At 37.8% G+C, this 18,256-nt stretch overlaps 1 protein-coding gene across 1 annotated transcript in view; it reads left to right on the top strand.

Annotated features, from left to right (window-relative positions):
* The first annotated feature begins 5,022 nt into the window (after window positions 1–5,022).
* Window positions 5,023–18,256, top strand: part of FAM13A (family with sequence similarity 13 member A) — a 311,477-nt gene continuing 298,243 nt past the window's right edge. The window contains 1 exon segment of the mRNA XM_070372152.1: window positions 5,023–5,227. Within this exon segment, the coding sequence (XP_070228253.1) occupies window positions 5,201–5,227 (27 nt within the window). The 5' untranslated portion in view covers window positions 5,023–5,200.

The raw sequence follows: 18,256 nt of genomic DNA on the forward strand, positions 1-18,256 counted from the left end.
AGGAGAAGGTTCAAATGTAGCTGTTGTCACAAAGCAGATTAACACACCCAATAAAGACTTCATTCCTACTGTTTTCTAAGGAACCAGAGTCCATAGACTAGTCTTTCAGTAGGTATATGAGGACTCTAATGCCCAGTAATGAGCAAGGGTCAGTGAACTTTATAAAGGGTCAGATGTAAATATTTTAGACTTTTGGGTCATATGTTCTGTCTGTGTTGCAGCTGCTCAGTTCTGCCATGGTACTGCTACTGCCAGAGTATCCGTATGCATGTGTAAACAGATGCGTGTGACCAGATTTGGTCTGGAGCAGCTGCATTTGGCAGGGCTTTCCTGGTGGCTCAGTGGTAAAGAATCCACCTGCCAGTGCAGGAGACTCAGGAGACACAGGTTCAATCACCTGAAGAAGGAAATGGCAACCCACTCCAGTATTCTTGCCTGGGAAATCCCATGGATAGGAGCTGGGCAGGCTATAGTCCTTGGGGTCACAAGAGAGTTGGACACAATTTAGCAACTCAACAATGACAGCAACAAAGCTGTATTTGGCACTCAGGCTAGTTTGCTGACCCTGATATAGAACAAGGGCATCCACTGTGAGGGATCCAAACACCAAAATATCTGAACCCTTCTGTCTGACAGAGAGTATGTAAATACTAAATAGTTGCTGACTGGCTGACTTCTGATATACTGTCTAGCCGAATGTCATTGATTCTGGGCCAGGTTGGGAGTCTCATTGAGAAATAGCTGGGATAGGGCAGGAGCTGGAGTAATGAATCCAGCTTGGAGTCTTTTTTGGACCCCAAAAAAGTCTCCACTGTCCCATTTCTAATGGGCCACCAGTGCTTCATGCTACAGTTGCCACCTACCACACAAGCCACCCTGATATTTGCTGGTCCTTGCTACATGGCTGATGGTACTGTGTCTACAGGCTGCTGCTCTTCTTCTGGCATCTGTTATAGCTACTCCCGGTAAAGAGATTGTGCCCTTTGATATCCATTAGCTCTGCCATCTGACATTAGAGGGACTGGCTTCAAAGCATTTTTTTAGGTGTTTTGGAGGCTGGAGGATGACCTGGTCCTTTTCCTCCATGAATCTTCCCAGGTCAAAGGGTGACTTAAATGACAGTGTCCAAGGGGCCTGACCATCCATTGTGAAATAACCTTGACATCTTTCTCCAGGGTACCCAGGAATCTTCTTGAAAATAGGACATCTTTTGTCCTGGCTGTGCTTTTTCAGCATTTTTGGAAGTAGTCATAGAGTTAGCCCACCAGAGCAGATTCTTCAGTAAAGCACTTTAAAAAAATCCCTCTATCCTTTCTAGGAAGAATCAGTAGTTCATATAAGCAAATCTCTTGACTGTGGCTTGTGTATCTTAAGTTCTTTATAAATCAATAATCAGGAATATACGTGTATGACTGCTCAGAGAGCTTTCTGGAATTAATTGAACTCTACTATTGCTTTCATTCATTTGAGGGTCAGGAAAATAGTAATATTTCAGGCTATGATAACAGATATATTCTACAAAGAAACAAACTTTGTAGTCAAGAGAGCCTTCTGGTGCTTTTTGTTAAATGGCCTATTCAGGGTTTCTTTTAACAAATGATATCTAGTCACCGCAGAAAAATAAGGATAAAAATTTGTTATCACAGTACTAATTTTACTTTATAATGGTATTTAAGAAGTTACTGAAATTAGGACTAAATTTTTTCCCTCCTTCAATCGTCCTTCTATAGTATTATCCAAAAATAGAAAAAAGATAAATATATACCTATTAGAAACAATAACAGAAAGTATAATTTTTGATTCTCGAATTTGATCTGATATTACTGAATGCTTTTCAAATTCATCATTAAAAATTGGAAGAAGAGCAATAATTTTGAAAGAGATGGAGAACGAAAAAGACTATTTTTGTTTGATATTTAAATCAATTATAAAGTTAAATACCTGTGGCAGATTCATTTGATATATGGCAAAAACCAATACAATATTGTAAAGTTAAATAAAATAAAATTAAAAAAAAGAAATTATTCAAATATTATAAAAATGATTTAGAACTAGGATAAAAAACTAGATAGAATATACTAGCCTGAAAAATATACCCCAGGATGTACATGTACATGTGTGTGTATTTATGAATTTAATATATAGTATACATAGTATCACAAGTGGGAAATGAAAAATTTGCCGAATACATGCTACGGAGTCCTTTTATTGAGTATATGAATTAGGCTAAAGACAAACTTGTTCTATATACATGCATGTATATTCACATATAGGACCTTCAAATATAGTATCTTACCGGGAGTCTTGTTTCATTCTTACATAAATTTTATTTGGTCTAGTCTTATAAGAATGCTGTACTCCTCAAGGTCATTCAGAGGTCTAGGGTTTGTTCTATCAAGTTACTCTGTCATCTTCTGGGACATTGTCCATCTTCTCCATGGTCAAAGCTAGGTTTCTGGTGCATCCTCATTCCAGCTTGTGATGAAGGGGAGGGGATTGTGATGAAAGGGAGGGAGAGTAAACGTGAAGCAAGGAATTTCCTATTAAGCATAGGACACAGAAGGTGCACATATTCTATTCGTACACATTCTGTTCATGCAGATCTGATCACTTGGCCCTGTCTACCTGTGTGAATGGTTAGGAAATGTCGTCTCCAGCTGGGTAACTGTGGGCTCAGCCACAACTCGGGGGAAGAAAGAGCTCCAATATTATCAGAAAGAGAGATGATATATACTGGAGAGAGTTAACAATCTGGACCATAGTAGTTATATGAAAATAAAACATCAATTTAGATCCTATCTTTTACCATACTTTGAAACAATTCCAAGTAGAAATATATAGTCAAACCATGTGATAAGCATCCAAAATTGTTAGCATAGCATAGCACCGGGCAAATGGTAATAAAAATCAGTGCTTTATTACAATGACCTTATAAAAGAGACTGCAATGGAAAAGACTCCATTTGGTAAACAAAATAGATCAAAGAGAGTTCACAGAATAAGAAGTACAAATGACTAATAAGGATTTTTCATATCTTTAATGTTATGATAAAAAAGAAATATAAGTTTGAAAATGAGAAATCATTTTCACTAAATTAGGAAATACTTTACAAAATATTCAGACCTTGGATAGGGTAAGTTGAAGAATAAAAATTGCCAGAGCCAGTGTGTGTCAGGAGCCTTGATACATGTTCATATTCTCTGTGATCCAGAAATTTCGTTTTCAGGAGTCTTTACTAGAAAGAAAAAGATCAGATTGAGAACAAAGCATTATTTAAAATCATACACAGATAAAATTGGAAACCATATAAATGTCTAAAAACATTTTAGGGAAAGTGACTAAATGGTTATATATACAGAATGTAGTATTATGCATGATTAAAATAGTTTATAGCACTAACAATATGGGATCTGATGAGATGTTAAGTAAAAATATTAGGATTTAAAATGATCAGAAATTGGATTTAAATTACATTTTTAAAAAAGCATAGAAAAGATCCTGGAAGTAAATATGTTAAATGTTTCTGGGTGTCCTCTGTTATTCTTTTGCTACATCTTGACTTCTTTATTAGCATCTCTAATTTATTAATCAAAAGGTTTCTTTACTGACTCCTCCCTCCCACCATTGGATGATCTAGGAGAAAAGGTACATACGTTGTCGGTAAGGTATATAGCACCTGGCCCAGTGTAGGTAATGCATATTGATTGGGTAACGTTGGGTGATGGGCCTTGAGATGACCTAATTTTTTTATTTTTCACCATGGACCAGCAATATATATAATCAGAAAAAGAAGACAAATTTTGTGTTAGAAAAAGTTTATGTTATGATTTTCTTTAGTAATCAGCCTAGTTTTCTAATGGTTGAACGGGAAGCAGAGTGATTAAAGTCTAGATTAATGAAGAAGTGAAAAAAAAATGTATCTTTGTAATAGAGAGGATTCTGTCCATTGTCCCACCACCATTCCCTTGTATGGCCTTGGGATTGTGTTGCTGTGCCTTGTGAAAGTAGAATCTGTGCAGTGTTACATGTGCACCTATGGAAATAAAACATAGTTGGTCAAGTCTTATGGATCGCTTAATACAATTTGCTGTCTTGGCTCCTTTGCAGGTACTCTTGGTTGGCTGCAGTTAAACAAAGAATACTATATTTGGAGAAAAGTATTGTAATTGGATCTGATTTCATTTTTCCCTTTTCCTCCTACCTCCTCCCCTTAAGAGTAAATATTAATATGTTTTGTAGTTGGGGGCAATTAAAGTCTTTTAAAGTTGGGTCAGGTGAAACTTCCCATGTAATACTTGTTACCATTCTCTTAAATGTGCCAGTTAAAAAGATTTGACAGAAAAGCGGTAATTAAAAAAAAAGTACCATTTCTTTCTGGCTTGTATGAAATGGATATTTTTACCTATCCGCTCAAATATTTGGAAATTGTCAAATGAGATTTTCTAATGATGCAGCATATGGGGTAGAAAATTCTGGAAAAGTCAGCTGGAGGCTAACTTTCCAGACCATAAATCGCATATGTTGAATTATGGATGTCTAGAAACATGTTGTCTGTGTTTATCACCAATGTATGTAAGATAATCTGAAGCTAATTAGAAGCAGTATGTAACAGTTAAATAAAGTAGAGCGTTCTCATTTGGAGCAATGCTGACAGAATAAAGGTGGAAGGAAGAAAATTTTGATAAACTTTAACTGATTCTTCCTTAGAAAAGTGAGGAATATGCTTTCAGATTTAAACCTGAGTGTAAATAGATGAATTTTTCTTAGAGATGAGTATCGATGGAAGCAAATGTGCCTTTGCTTTCTGCACTTAGTTAAATGTGTTAATAAATGAACACCACCTGTTAAGGTAATTGGTGCTTTCTGAACCGAAGAAGCCTGTGTGTGGCATCTAACAAGTCAGGTTTAAGAAAAAGATGTCAGCGACTTAAGACCCAGGTCACGTGACTCCGTCAGTTCACCAGTCCTAGAAGCTGTGGATCAAATTTCAACTCCAGGCAGTCCTCCCAGCCATGTGGGTTTAGCCAAATCAGAAGCAAACCCACACTTCCGAAAATGTTAGGAGCTGCCCTGGACTTTCCGTGGGGCCTCTGGATCTGGAGCTGTGTTTTATATCAGAGCATATCGACCAAATGGAATTCTAGTGTTTTGCTGCTGTTTTGATCATTTCATCCAGCCTCCGTCAGATCTGCCAGGCGAGATGGGGGCTGGAGCTCTCGCCATCTGTGTGAGTACAGGCCGCCTCTGTCTCGGTGGACGCTGCCAGGGCCCAGGAGAGGCCTCTGCCCTCCTGGTTTGGAGGAGATGTCTGTGTGACTTTGTTTTTCCTTCTTAGGAGGTGTGGGGAGATTTGTTAAGTTAAATTCCTAACTATTCACATGGACATTCAGCAGTATTTGGGGTGGTATTCCATGTTATCGTCCAGTTTCCTTTTCCACATGAAGGAAGATGTGTGCTGAGTTTACTCAGTTAAGTAAACTTACATACTGTATGTAGATCACTCTCCAGTGTTTTATTTATTTTTTCCCCAGTGTTTTAGACTTTCTTGTTCTGAGTTAAGTATGAGTTAAATTGTAGTTATTGGACATATCTTGTGCCTAGATTTAGAGCAAACTAAAAGAATTAAAATAACCGTCAATGTCTTTGCTTCCAAGAATGTATGTAACATTTTTCTATTTCACATTTTTGTTTTAATTTAGTAATTCTAGAATTTTTGTTTTAGCATGGTTGCTAAAAGTGATGGTGAAAGAGCTAAGTTGATAAACGTGTGTAAATCCTTAACCACCCGTACAAACTTCTGGTTATAATACAGTAGCAGTAATAAAAAACACGGATATAAAATCCATGGAGAAAGGTGTGTATTTCTAGGGCTGAAATTCATGAATTTTCAAAAAAAGCAATTCTCTTGGTGCTTACGAGTACCCTTTTGCAATAACCCAGTATATCTACAATTACATAAATTACAGAATGCTGTAATTACATCTTTTTAAATAATACACAGAAAATACATCTATCGCAAATTGGTACTGTTTTCCAAGGGGCATTTTATTTGTCCTGGAGGTTTACTAAATGAGAAATAGCTGACTCTGTATTATCATCTTTAACTGCTCTCTAGTGTTTCATCACATTTTGATCAGATCCTGTGAAGTGTCAGAATGAACTGTATTTTTGTTGTAGTTCTGGTGGCATCCTAAAATATCTAGAAACATCTGGGAAATTTTTGACACGTAGGCCCAGAATGGCCACCAGATGGTGCACTAACCCCATGGATTGAATTTTTTTAGTAAAACTGTAGGAAAACTCCCTGGTTTTCAGCTCAGAACTTCTCAGCATCCTGTGTCTTCCTAACTCTTCCTTTCAGCCCCGATGCTTGGATGCCTGTGCAGCTGGGAATCTTTTTATCACTCCAAAGACTTTCCTTCAAGATCTTATTTTTCTTTGTGGAAAATAACGAGCTTATATTTGACAGCACAGGTCTGCATTTTTCCAGCTTTATGAAAGAGAGACTTTAGAGCTGGAAATGTGTAGAGTAAAGCAGCAGATTGACCTATTAGCCCTGACATTTGCAGACATCTTATTGTTTGATTGGATCTTTGCTACTTGCTCTTATTCTACATATATTGGTCTCTGCTGCTGCTGCTAAGTCGCTTCAGTCGTGTCCGACTCTGTGCGACCCCATAGACGGCAGCCCACCAGGCGCCCCCGTCCCTGGGATTCTCCAGGCAAGAACACTGGAGTGGGTTGCCATTTCCTTCTCCAATGCATGAAAATGAAAAGTGAAAGTGAAGTCACTCAGTCGTGTCCAACTCTAGCAACCCCATGGACTGCAGCCCACCAGGCTCCTCCATCCATGGGATTTTCCAGGCAAGAATACTAGAGTGGGGTGCCATTGCCTTCTCCATATTGGTCTCTACCTTGACTAAAATGCAGACTAACCCATATACAAAATTCCATATTTTTCCTTAATTTATATCCAAAACATATACAAAATTTCATTTAAGGTTGATATAGAAATCTTACAATTTAAGAGATTATTTGCTCCCAGGAGAAATAATTCTTAATCATTCCTACTCTTTAACTTTAGCTTGGTCTTTGATTGTGCTGTGTCCCAATTTTACTTTAGGGGGAAGCACAGTTTTAGGAATCGAAGCATGGTATTTCTGGAAAAAAGGCTATTGAAGATGAAAACACTTTATGTTTCTGACAGAAAAGTGAGAACTTTAAACATAAATGAATTCATGTGGGCTCATAAACTTAATAGTTTGGAACTTTGCTGCCTAGACATATGTGTAGTAACTGCTCAGTATCCTGTTGCTGAAGATAGCTGTTCTTCAGACAAAATAATTGAGTACCAAATGTTTGTAAAGTGTGTGTATGGGTGTCTGTGAATGAATTCTTGAAATGGGAAGACAGGTTTAAAGATTTTCAATTCCTAGTTCTATTGACTTTCTCATCCTCATTTCCTTTTGATATTTTCTGTTTCCCAAATTGCTAGTGCTGTTAGTAAAACTGTAATGAACTCAGAAACTTACTTAAATTACATAGAAGAGGTTGATTCTTTACTGCGACATACTTACTTTTCCTCAGTAATCACCCCCAGGCAGAACAGGAAACTTACACTTGCCAACTGGCATTATCTTAGTTTCTTCTAGTTTTTAGTACATTTTTGGATGACTCAAGCCTTCTCAGATGAATCCTGAGTCTTTCAGATTCCCTGCCCTTCCAGGTGTTCTGTCCAAGGTGCCATGTGGTCAGTTTGAGGATAGGTGGGCTGAGACTGGGGAGTGGATGTTCTAATGGATGAATAAAGGGGGGACCTTGAATGCCTATGTATAGGTTCTTATACTCTTGACTGTTCTGCTGTGTGAGTGAATGTAGGGACCAAGTCAGTGACTGGTGAATTTGGGGCTCAGTTCTCTTGGTATTGTCAGGCCCCGGCTATCATTCTGTCCTGACTTAGCCCCAACTCTTGGTAGTGCTGGCTACAATTTGAGGGGTATCCCAGGTTTTATAGCCTTTGTCCCTAATGTGGGCACATCCACTCCTGTAGCTTCACCACCTGGTGCTATCAGCTACCTTATTATACACATAGCGCAGACAGGCCACAGTACAAAAAGGCTTGCGGACCAAATCAGGATACTCTTGTAGATTTATTGCACCAACCTAAGACACCGAACATGGAGAAGGCCATGGCACCCCACTCCAGTACTCTTGCCTGGAAAATCCCATGGATGGAGGAGCCTGGTGGGCTGCAGTCCATGGGGTCGCTAAGAGTCGGAAACAACTGAGCGACTTCACTTTCACTTTTCACTTTCATGCATTGGAGAAGGAAATGGCAACCCACTCCAGTGTTCTTGCCTGGAGAATCCCAGGGACGGGGGAGCCTGGTGGGTTGCCTTCTATGGGATCACACAGAGTCAGACACGACTGAAGTGACTTAGCAGCAGCAGCAGCAAGACACCACATAAAGCAAGGGGGAAAAGATGAGGTAGGTTTACCTACTTGGAAAGGGTTTAAATGGGACCAAAAGACGACACTCCCCAAGTCCTGTGTTACATAATGTTCATCTTTCCTGTCTTTCTTGCCTTCTTGGCCATATCAACCTTCTTTGATCATGTTACATTTTTGAAGACCAGTATTGAGTGTGAGCTGGCTCAGCAGATGGAGGGGGCAAGTGTGCCTAGGTATAATTGTAACTTGCTAAGACATCACTGCACAGCTATGAATTTTTATGTGCATATCTCAGGCAGAAAGCGCATGGGGCCAGAATGGGTAAAATCAATGGGCGACTTAGTAAAGACATAAATAATTGGTGTCTCATAAATATCAGGTGCTTAACTTGGTTCTTTCATCTCTTTTTAATCATCTTCAACTTTTTCTGTGTAGAATATGTCTACCAAGCTATCCTATGTCCTATGTACTGTCAACACTTAGTTCTATCTGTTCTCCTTACAGTTTCTCTTGTTCTCAATTTAGCTGAACCAAATCTTCCTAAATAATACAGCAAACAAATATTATGTAAGAGCAGAGTTTCAAGACTATCAGAGATATCGTCTTGGTAGTTTCTAGTTTGATTATTTGGTACCAATTTCCTCCCATGCAGACTACATTTAGGTTTTTTAAATGCCATACTGAATTTCATTTTTTTAAAGCTTTATTTGAGATTTTTGAAAAGCATGGGCTTTGTTTGGAGCCTGGCATACCTGAGTTTAAATATTGGTTATGTTACTATACTCTGATCTCAGACATTATTGAGCAGTATGCTACCTTGATAGTAGATTTTGGGGACTACTTGACCATCTGTTTAACTTCTTAGCATAATTTCTGTCATCTAGTAGGCAACCCTGGTGGCTCAGATGGTAAAGAATCTGCCTGCAATGTGGGAAACCTGGGTTTGATCTCGGGGTTGGGAAAGTCCCCTGGAGGAGGGCATAGCAACCCATTCCAGTATTCTTGCCTGGAGAATCCTCACAATCAGAGGAACCTGGTGGGCTACAGTCCATGGAGTGTCAAAGAGCTGGACACAACTGAGCAACTAAGCACAGCACAACAGCACAGTAGGCAGCAGTTTGGACAGAAAGGATCATGTCTTATTTGCATTACTTGCTTTTTGCTCAGGACTGGGCAGTAGTAGTTGTTCAATAAACATTTGCATAGGACAGATCAGTCATGGCCTAGGTTTTGCAGTTCCCTGGGTATATTTTATTTTTGAAGACCTTCAAGAATCTGAGAGTGTATCTGCAAAGGCATCTATCTTCTTGGTGGTGTTTTTTGTGTGTAAATGCAGTTTTCTATTAACAAGAATTAGCAGGACAATTATAAATGTTTTGTACTTTTAACTGTTTGAGTCTCCAATTGAATATCTCAAGAATTCTTACTGTGAAGTCACATGTAGTCAAAAGATCCCACACATCCATTCCATTTCAGATGATGTTCAGTCTGGCCAGTGTGTAGCTTTCTCTCAGATGGGCATGTAATCTGCTTCGATCGAAGTAACTAGCACTGCATGTTCCAATAGATAAAGCTTGAAATCTCAGTAGCTTGAGGCATGAAAATTAACTTGTAGATAACTCAGAGTCTCATGCAAGTTGTCAGAATCTCTCTCCCATCTGGTGGCTCTGGTATGTAGGCTTACTCCATTCTGTGATCTATTTATTATCTTAGCATATTAGCATGTATCCCCTAAGTTATCTGAGGAAAAGAAATGGAGGAGGCACACACGCTTTTTATCTGTCTCACTCTGGAAGTGACTCATTATTCTTCTCATGATTCATTGCTTTGAACTAGTCACATGTTCCCACCTAAATGCAAAGATAGTTGGTTCATGTGTAAACAAACAGTCTCCCTGGCGGTAACCTAAATTGCTCAAACCAAACAAAGAGAAGGACATATGTTCCATGATTAGGGTAGCAGTCTGTCCCCAACTCCCTACTGAATGTAAACAATGAATTAAGTACACCAAGTGCTGCTGGCAGATACGAAGAGAGAAGGCAGCCTAAAGACCTGCTTTTAGATAATTGATTAATAAATGGCAAGTAGTGGTGACATTCACAAGCCATTGCACCTACCAAGTTAGGCTTCCATTCCTCTCAACTCCTTAGTAGTAGTTTAATGTGTTAGTAAATGTCATTATTATTTTAGCTAGTTCAAGCTGGAATTTCAGTTGCTTGCATCAGAAACAACTAATACACCTCATCATTTGGTGGCTTACTGTTTTGTGGTTTGGGGAAGCTCATCATGCATTGGAATGAGGCAGGATTTGAAAGGCTGGAGACAGGGCTTTGAGTCTTGGCTCAGCCACTTCCTGGCTTGCCCAACATGACCCTGAGCAAGACGTTTAACCTCTCACTTCCCATCTGTCACAAGGGGATATTGAACTGGATTGTTGTGAGAAACCAAACAAACACTAATGTGAAAATACATTGTGAACAGTACAGCATCATAAAGTATTATCTTTGTTGCATGGCTATCTGCTTGCCTTAAGGTGGTGTCCTTAATACTATCATTATCTGTCTTAAATAATACAAAAGGAACTCTATGATCTGAAGGGACTATTTATATTATTGGATTTAGATCAAATTTCAAACAGGATTAAACATTTAATTTTGTTTTTTTTAAAACAATAAACCAAGTACTGAAGACGACTAGATGAATGGTCAAACAAAGATGTGTATGTCTTCACATTTAAATTGTGTTGCAAGGAGAGTTTTCATCTTTGCCCTTCAGAATCAGAAGTCAAAATAGGTCAATAACAGAGTGATAGAGAAATGTATCTACTCAGTGTGGATAAAGTCAGTAGTATCTAGGTTATTTCAGGTTTTTTTTTTTTTTGGAAGAATGGTTGGCTCTGTGGATGGGTTTAATTGGTTAATACCTGTGCAGAAGATTTGGGGGAAATTCTAGTTACAGTGGTGGAAAGTGCAAACTAGCATGAAAGAATTAGGCCAGTTAAGTAGGGAAGACTATACTATAATAACTTTGATTAATTGTTTCATATCTTAAAGCTGACTTAGGGAAATTAAATTTCAGAGAAGAAGCTTGTGTCCAATAATTTCTGAAATAGAGATCATAAGAGAGCATATTTGAGTTGTTCTCTGTAACGATGAATTGACAACAGTTGATGAAGGGGTAGTGCAGCAAGTCATAGCATAATTGTTTATGTGTCATATAATTAAATATAAGTTCATATAGGTAACAGGCAGTTTGGAGATTTCTGTTTAAATTTATCATTCAAAATGAATGTTTTATGGAAGGATTCTATATGATTTTATTTTATGACAATTCTGAATTATTACAGTTACTCCTTTAAGACTAAGTTGGGAGAGTTTAGCATATCAGATATTAAAATAACAGGAATTAAAACAGTTTAATAATGACTAGCTACTTGAAGAAAGATAATTGCTGTATTTCTTCCTCTTTCAACTAGAGATGGATCAAAGATATAAATATCCAAGTGAAGTCATAAAAATACTAGAATAACACATGTGTGAATTTAAAGATTAATTTTGGATCAAGGAATGTATTTCAAAGGAAACCCAGCCCTGAAGAAAAAGATGGGTAAAGTTTTCTGCCAAATAACCAAAATGTCTGTACAACACAAATATCATAAGTTAAATGCCAGAAGGAAACTAGAGCATATATTTAAAACACACATGACTAAAACAAGATTAATTATTTTAATATAAAAAAAAATCCTACAGATCAGTAGGAAAAAGGAAACCACCCAATTAAAATTAGGCAGAGCTTATGACTAGAAGGCTCACAAACAAGAAACGTAAATGCAAATTCACAAAGAAAATTGCTCAATCTCATTCATAGTTAATTCATGAAATTTTTTAATACTCGTTGATAAAATGGGAAACAGGCACTCTCATATGCTATGAATCAAGCTGTAAACCATGAAAGCATTTTTGTAGGGCAATGTGGCAATACTTATTAAAATTTATAATTTATACAGTAAGTTCAGAGAAGGCAATGGCAACCCACTCCAGTACTCTTGCCTGGAAAATCCCATGGACGGAGGGGCATGGTGGGCTGTAGGCCATTGGGTCGCTAGGAGTCGGAAACGACTGAGCGACTTCACTTTATTTTTTCACTTTCGTGCATTGGAGAAGGAAATGGCAACCCACTCCAGTGTTCTTGCCTGGAGAATCCCAGGGACGGGGGAGCCTGGTGGGCTGCCGTCTACGGGGTCGCACAGAGTCGGACACGACTGAAGTGACTTAGCAGCAGCAGCAGCAGTAGCAGCATACAGTAAGTTAAAGGGAAATTTATTTTGCTTTCATATAATCTAGTAGCAAGAAGCTCCTCTTTTAACTCTTGGAGGTAATATTAAAAAAATTACAGCTTTATAAGCCTGTCCATCTAGCAATTGTGCCTCTAAGAATTTATCTTATAGGTATCTGTACAATTATGTAGAAATGTTTGCATGATTGCTTATTGCTGAAATACTTGTAATATCAAGAACTGTAAATAACCTAAACATCAGTAAATAAGATTGGTTAAGTCAGTTATAGTGTCTTTATAGTGTAATATTAGCAAATATATGTGCTAATATGGGAAGGCCTCCAAAATAAGCAAAAGCAAGGTAAATATACAAATAGTATAGTTACATTTGCCTTTATATATGTGTGTGTGTGTGTATATACACACACCCAACATTTTGTTTATTCATCTTTTGATAAGCTTTTGAATGGTGATCTCTAATTTTTGACTGTTGTGAATAATGCTACTATGAACATTGGTCTACAGGTACCTGTTTTAGTTCCTGATTTTAGGGTATATACTCGAAGTGTAATTGATGGATCATAGAGTAATTCTATATTTAACTTTTTGAGGAACTTCTATTTGCCATAGTGCTATATCATTTTACATCATCACCAGCAGTGCATTAAGGGTTCCAATTTTTCTACATCCTATGCCAAAGCCTTTGACTGTGTGGATTACAATAAACTGTGGAAAATTCTGAAACAGATGGGAATACCAGACCACCTGACCTGCCTCTTGAGAAACCTGTATGCAGGTCAGGAAGCAACAGTTAGAACTGGACATGGAACAACAGACTGGTTCAAAATAGGAAAAGGAGTATGTCAAGGCTGTATATTGTCACCCTGCTTATTTAACCTATATGCAGAGTACATCATGAGAAACGCTGGGCTGGAGGAAGCACAAGCTGGAATCAAGATTGCTGGGAGAAATATCAATAACCTCAGATATGCAGATGACACCAACCTTATGGCAGAAAATGAAGAAGAGCTAAAGAGCCTCTTGATGACAGTGAAAAAGGAGAGTGAAAAATTTGGCTTAAAGCTCAACATTCAGAAAACTAAGATCATGGCATCCAGTCCCATCACTTCATGGCAAATAGATGGGGAAACTGTGGAAACAGTGGCTGACTTTATTTTTCTGGGCTCCAGAATCACTGCAGATGGTGACTGCAGCCATGAAATTAAAAGACGCTTACTCCTTGGAAGGAAAGTTATGACCACCTAGATAGCGTATTGAAAAGCAGAGACATTAGTTTGCCAACAAAGGTCCGTCTAGTCAAGTCTATGGTTTTTCCAGTGGTCATGTATGGATGTGAGAGTTGGACTATAAAGAAAGCTGAGCAGCGAAGAATTGATGCTTTTGAACTGTGGTGTTGGAAAAGACTCTGGAGAGTCCCTTGGACTGCAGGGAGATCCAACCAGTCCATCCTAAAGGAGGCCAGTCCTGGGTGTTCATTGGAAGGACTGATGTTGAAGCTGAAACTCCAATAATTTGACCACCTGATGTGAAGAGCTGGCTCATTTGAAAAGACCCTGATGCTGGGAAAGATTGAGGGCAGGAGAAGAAGGGGACGACAGAGGATGAGATGGTTGGATGGCACCACTAACTCAGTGGACATGGGTTTGGGTGGACTCTGGGAGTTGGCGATCGACAGGGAGAACTGGCGTGCTGCGGTTCATGGGGTCGCACAGAGTCGGACACGACTGAGTGACTGAACTGAACTGAACCCAGCTTTTTATTTTCTGATTTTTTTTTGATAGTAACTATCTTAATGGGGGGACTGTGTGGTGGTTCAGGCAGTAAAGGATCTGTCCACAATGCAGGAGACCCAGATTTAATCCCTGGGTCACGTGGGTCCCCTGGAGAAGAGAATGAAAGGAGTTGCAAAGACCCGCCTGAGTGACTAACATTTTCACTTTTCAACTTGATGGGTGTGAAGTATATCTAATTGTGGTTCTGATTTGCATATGGTTAGTGAGTAGTGAAATCGAGCATTTTTTGTGCTTATTAGCCACTTGTCTATCATTTTTGGAGAAGTGTTTATTCATTTTTGAAATGGGTTTTGTTGTGTTGAGCTGTATATGTTCTTAAACATATTTTGGATATTAAACTTGTATCAGATATATGATTTGTTAACACTTTTTCCTGTTCTGTGGATTGTCTTTTCACTCTGCTGATAGTATCTTTAATGTACAAAAGTTTTTCATTTTAATGAAATACAGTTTCTTTGTCTTTATTGCATGTGCTTTTTGGTATCCTTATTAACTTTGGTTATTTTGTTAGGTTACAGCTATTATTTGTTTCTTGGCAACATTTTTTTAATGAGTTATTTCAAGGAAATTGTGATGTTCCTTTATTCTTTTAAAAATACTGTCAGTTTAGTTGCTATGTTCCTTTTTCCTTACTCACATTTCAGTGAGATGAATTTTTGTACTTCAGTATGAAGACGGTCCTGTGGGGTGTAGCAATGAGAGGCCAAGGTAGCTTTTCAAGTTTTCAACGCTGAGACTCCCTCCTGTATTGCTGCCAAAGGACTGTTTTCTTGAATGTGGCCCTTCTGTTTGCCCATTGCTCCGCCTTCTCTCAGAAGCTCACCTGGTCAGGAGAGCTCTACTGACTTTTCTTCATAAACTTCCTCTCCAAGATCATGAACTATTAGGTGGTGAATTTTCCTGGTGCTCCTGATAACTGCCTCTTGGGGTCCCTGTAGATATTTTCTATACCTTTTTCCTCTACGAAGTTGAGCCCTGTTCAGCTCCCAGAGTGTGCTCTATCTTTAAAGTAATACATATTTGTAGGAGATTTTTAAGAACATCCACTCCTGGGCTCCTACTGATCCTCCCCAGACTCCTCCTAGAGCTGGTGTGATGTCTGCGATAAGTTTCCTGTCCCATCTTTGCCTTTAGCAGCAATAATACACATATTGGACTTTATAGCTTCTCTGTCTTCTGTTGATTTACTTTTCTGCTTAATCTGCTTTGTATGTCTCTGAAAATATAGCTGTTTTGTTTCATAGTGTTTTCTTTAAAACAGTATTTATCTTTTTAAAAGTATTAACCTAAAATAAATTATCAATTAAAAATGATGAATCAAGTATTCCTTTACTGCTTTGATTATATATAAACTTGCTGTGTAGTAGGGGTCTGTATTGAGTAAACAGTTAGCTTAATTTGTAATCAGTTCAAAATGTGTGAGGTTAATTACATGTCTCATCCTTGAAAATATTGAGCCGTAATGCCGATTGCCTATTTACACTATCTGTTAATAGACGCAACATACTGACTGTACTGAGTAAAAGATAGAATAAAGAACAGGACTGTTAGCAGAAAGAATGTTAATTTAGGTTTTAAACATATAGACAGGATTTCTAAGAAAACTTTGAATTTCTAATAAAAATTTTATAAATTTTGATACTAATGTGCAAAATGATTTTATCTTTATCTTTCAAAAGTCATACCTGTATATTTTAAGAAATTGAGATCCTAGGAGAATAATTAGATCATTAGACTATCTACCAACCACAAGCCTTGACCACAGTGCCTTTTTCAACCTCAGTCTTTAGTTCACACAAACATTTGAGTACAGAAGTGGTTGAGGATCTCTGAATTGTTTTGAGAAGAAATCAGAGTAGTTTCCTGGAAGAAGGATGATAATGATCATGATTGTAACAATTGGTACTTACTAAGTGTGCCAGACACTCTTATTCTTACATATATTTGAGCTGCTTGCAACCTCATTTATGGCTATACGCCAGGAACTCCTGGTATCCCCATTTCATAGATGGGGACCCTGAGAGTAAGTGACTTGTCCAGGTTTGCATGGCTAATGATATTGGAATGGGATTCAAAACAGAGTCTGGTTCCACGGTCCATGCTCTAAGCCAGTATGCTATGTTGTGTCTGTAAGAAAATGATAAAATTTGTATGATCTGATCTCTTTGTCAGCTGTTTCTGATGCTACATTTAAGACTGCTTTCAAAGTTTCATTATTACAGGTTACTTTTTGGCTGCTTACTCACCAGATAGACCTGGTTGACTGAAATTTTCCATGTATTCTTTTGAAAGATACAGGTTTTTAAACTCACACCAAAGTAGTAGTGGTTACAGATTTGACTTAATAACTTCCTTGGTAACAGAAGTGACAGTTCTTGCCCATACTACTCTGTAGTAGCTAACACTATGCCTTATTTAGAATATTAATAGATACTAAATCTGTGTTACAACTGTATTGTTGCTGTTCAGTCGCTCAGTTGTGTTTGACTTTTTGCGACCCCGTGAACGGCAGCATGCCAGGCTTCCCAGTCCTTCACTATCTCCTGGAGTTTGCTCATACTCGTTTATAACTTTATACATTTGCTGAATTTTACTAGGGAAATCTGGCTTTCAAGTATGACCTATTAAAAGATGTCCATGAAAGTTGATGTGATTTTATAGACTATAAGATTCAAAATCAAATTGTAACTACAGAAATCCTACTAAAAATCACAATTGTAGGATTTTCTTTGTGTAGCTGTCGTGTGTCACATGTAGTAGTTATCATAGTTTGTTACTATAATTATATACAAACTACTTTAATGTTAATATAAATTTAAATTAAGGAGAGGAACATGGAGTATGATGAAACTCTTACCAGCTCCATGACGTTTACCAAATTACTTCTTAACTCTTTGATCTTTGTTTCCTCATCTCTATGATGGAGATACTGTTTCTCTTTTTAGATTGTAAAATCTACATGAACCTGCACTTACAATATTGACACTTTAGTTAGTTTCATTCATTCTGAAAAGGGTATATTTCCCCTAATCTGCTTCCCTTGTCCTCAAATAAAATTTTTTGCTTTTTGCCATCTTTTTAGGGTTTAGAGTTACAGATGCATACATTTACATAGGACACATGCTTTATTAAAAACAACCCTCACTTAATTATGTTAAACCATATTAAAATTTATCTTTTAAATTACTTCCTTGGGGACAATTTTTCTGTTAAAAGGAAGAAACAAACCTATATGAGGTTTTCACTGTGATAACGTGAATGAACTGTAAATTGCATTTTTAGTTATAACATGTACAGTCTTGTTGAAATTGCTTAAGTTGTGATTACCTGAAACTTTGCTATTTCAGAGATTATAGCATTTTGAATGTCAAAGAGAACTGAGTTGATTTTATGTGCCAATATATCAGTGAGATATTCAGATATAATCAAATCAGAGACATAAGTGTTCCTTCTACATATTTATATTTTCTAGTCCCTCAAATTAAAGCTACCTTAAGATGACATCTAGATAAATCTTCGTTTTCCGTAGTGTCTTACTATTACAGGATCTGCATGGGATTTCAGTGTTCTGACAAACGTTTTCTTTTCTTGTTAGCAGGTACTTGTGAGTCACACCCCCGGTTACTGTAGTAATCTGTCTTAGATACTGCAGTGTATCGCTCCCTCTCTTAGATACGGTTAAGTTGTGGCTTTAGGTTTCTCATTATCTTTCACTT

This window comes from Bos mutus, chromosome 6, assembly GCF_027580195.1.
Source record: "Bos mutus isolate GX-2022 chromosome 6, NWIPB_WYAK_1.1, whole genome shotgun sequence".
NCBI lineage: Eukaryota > Metazoa > Chordata > Mammalia > Artiodactyla > Bovidae > Bos > Bos mutus.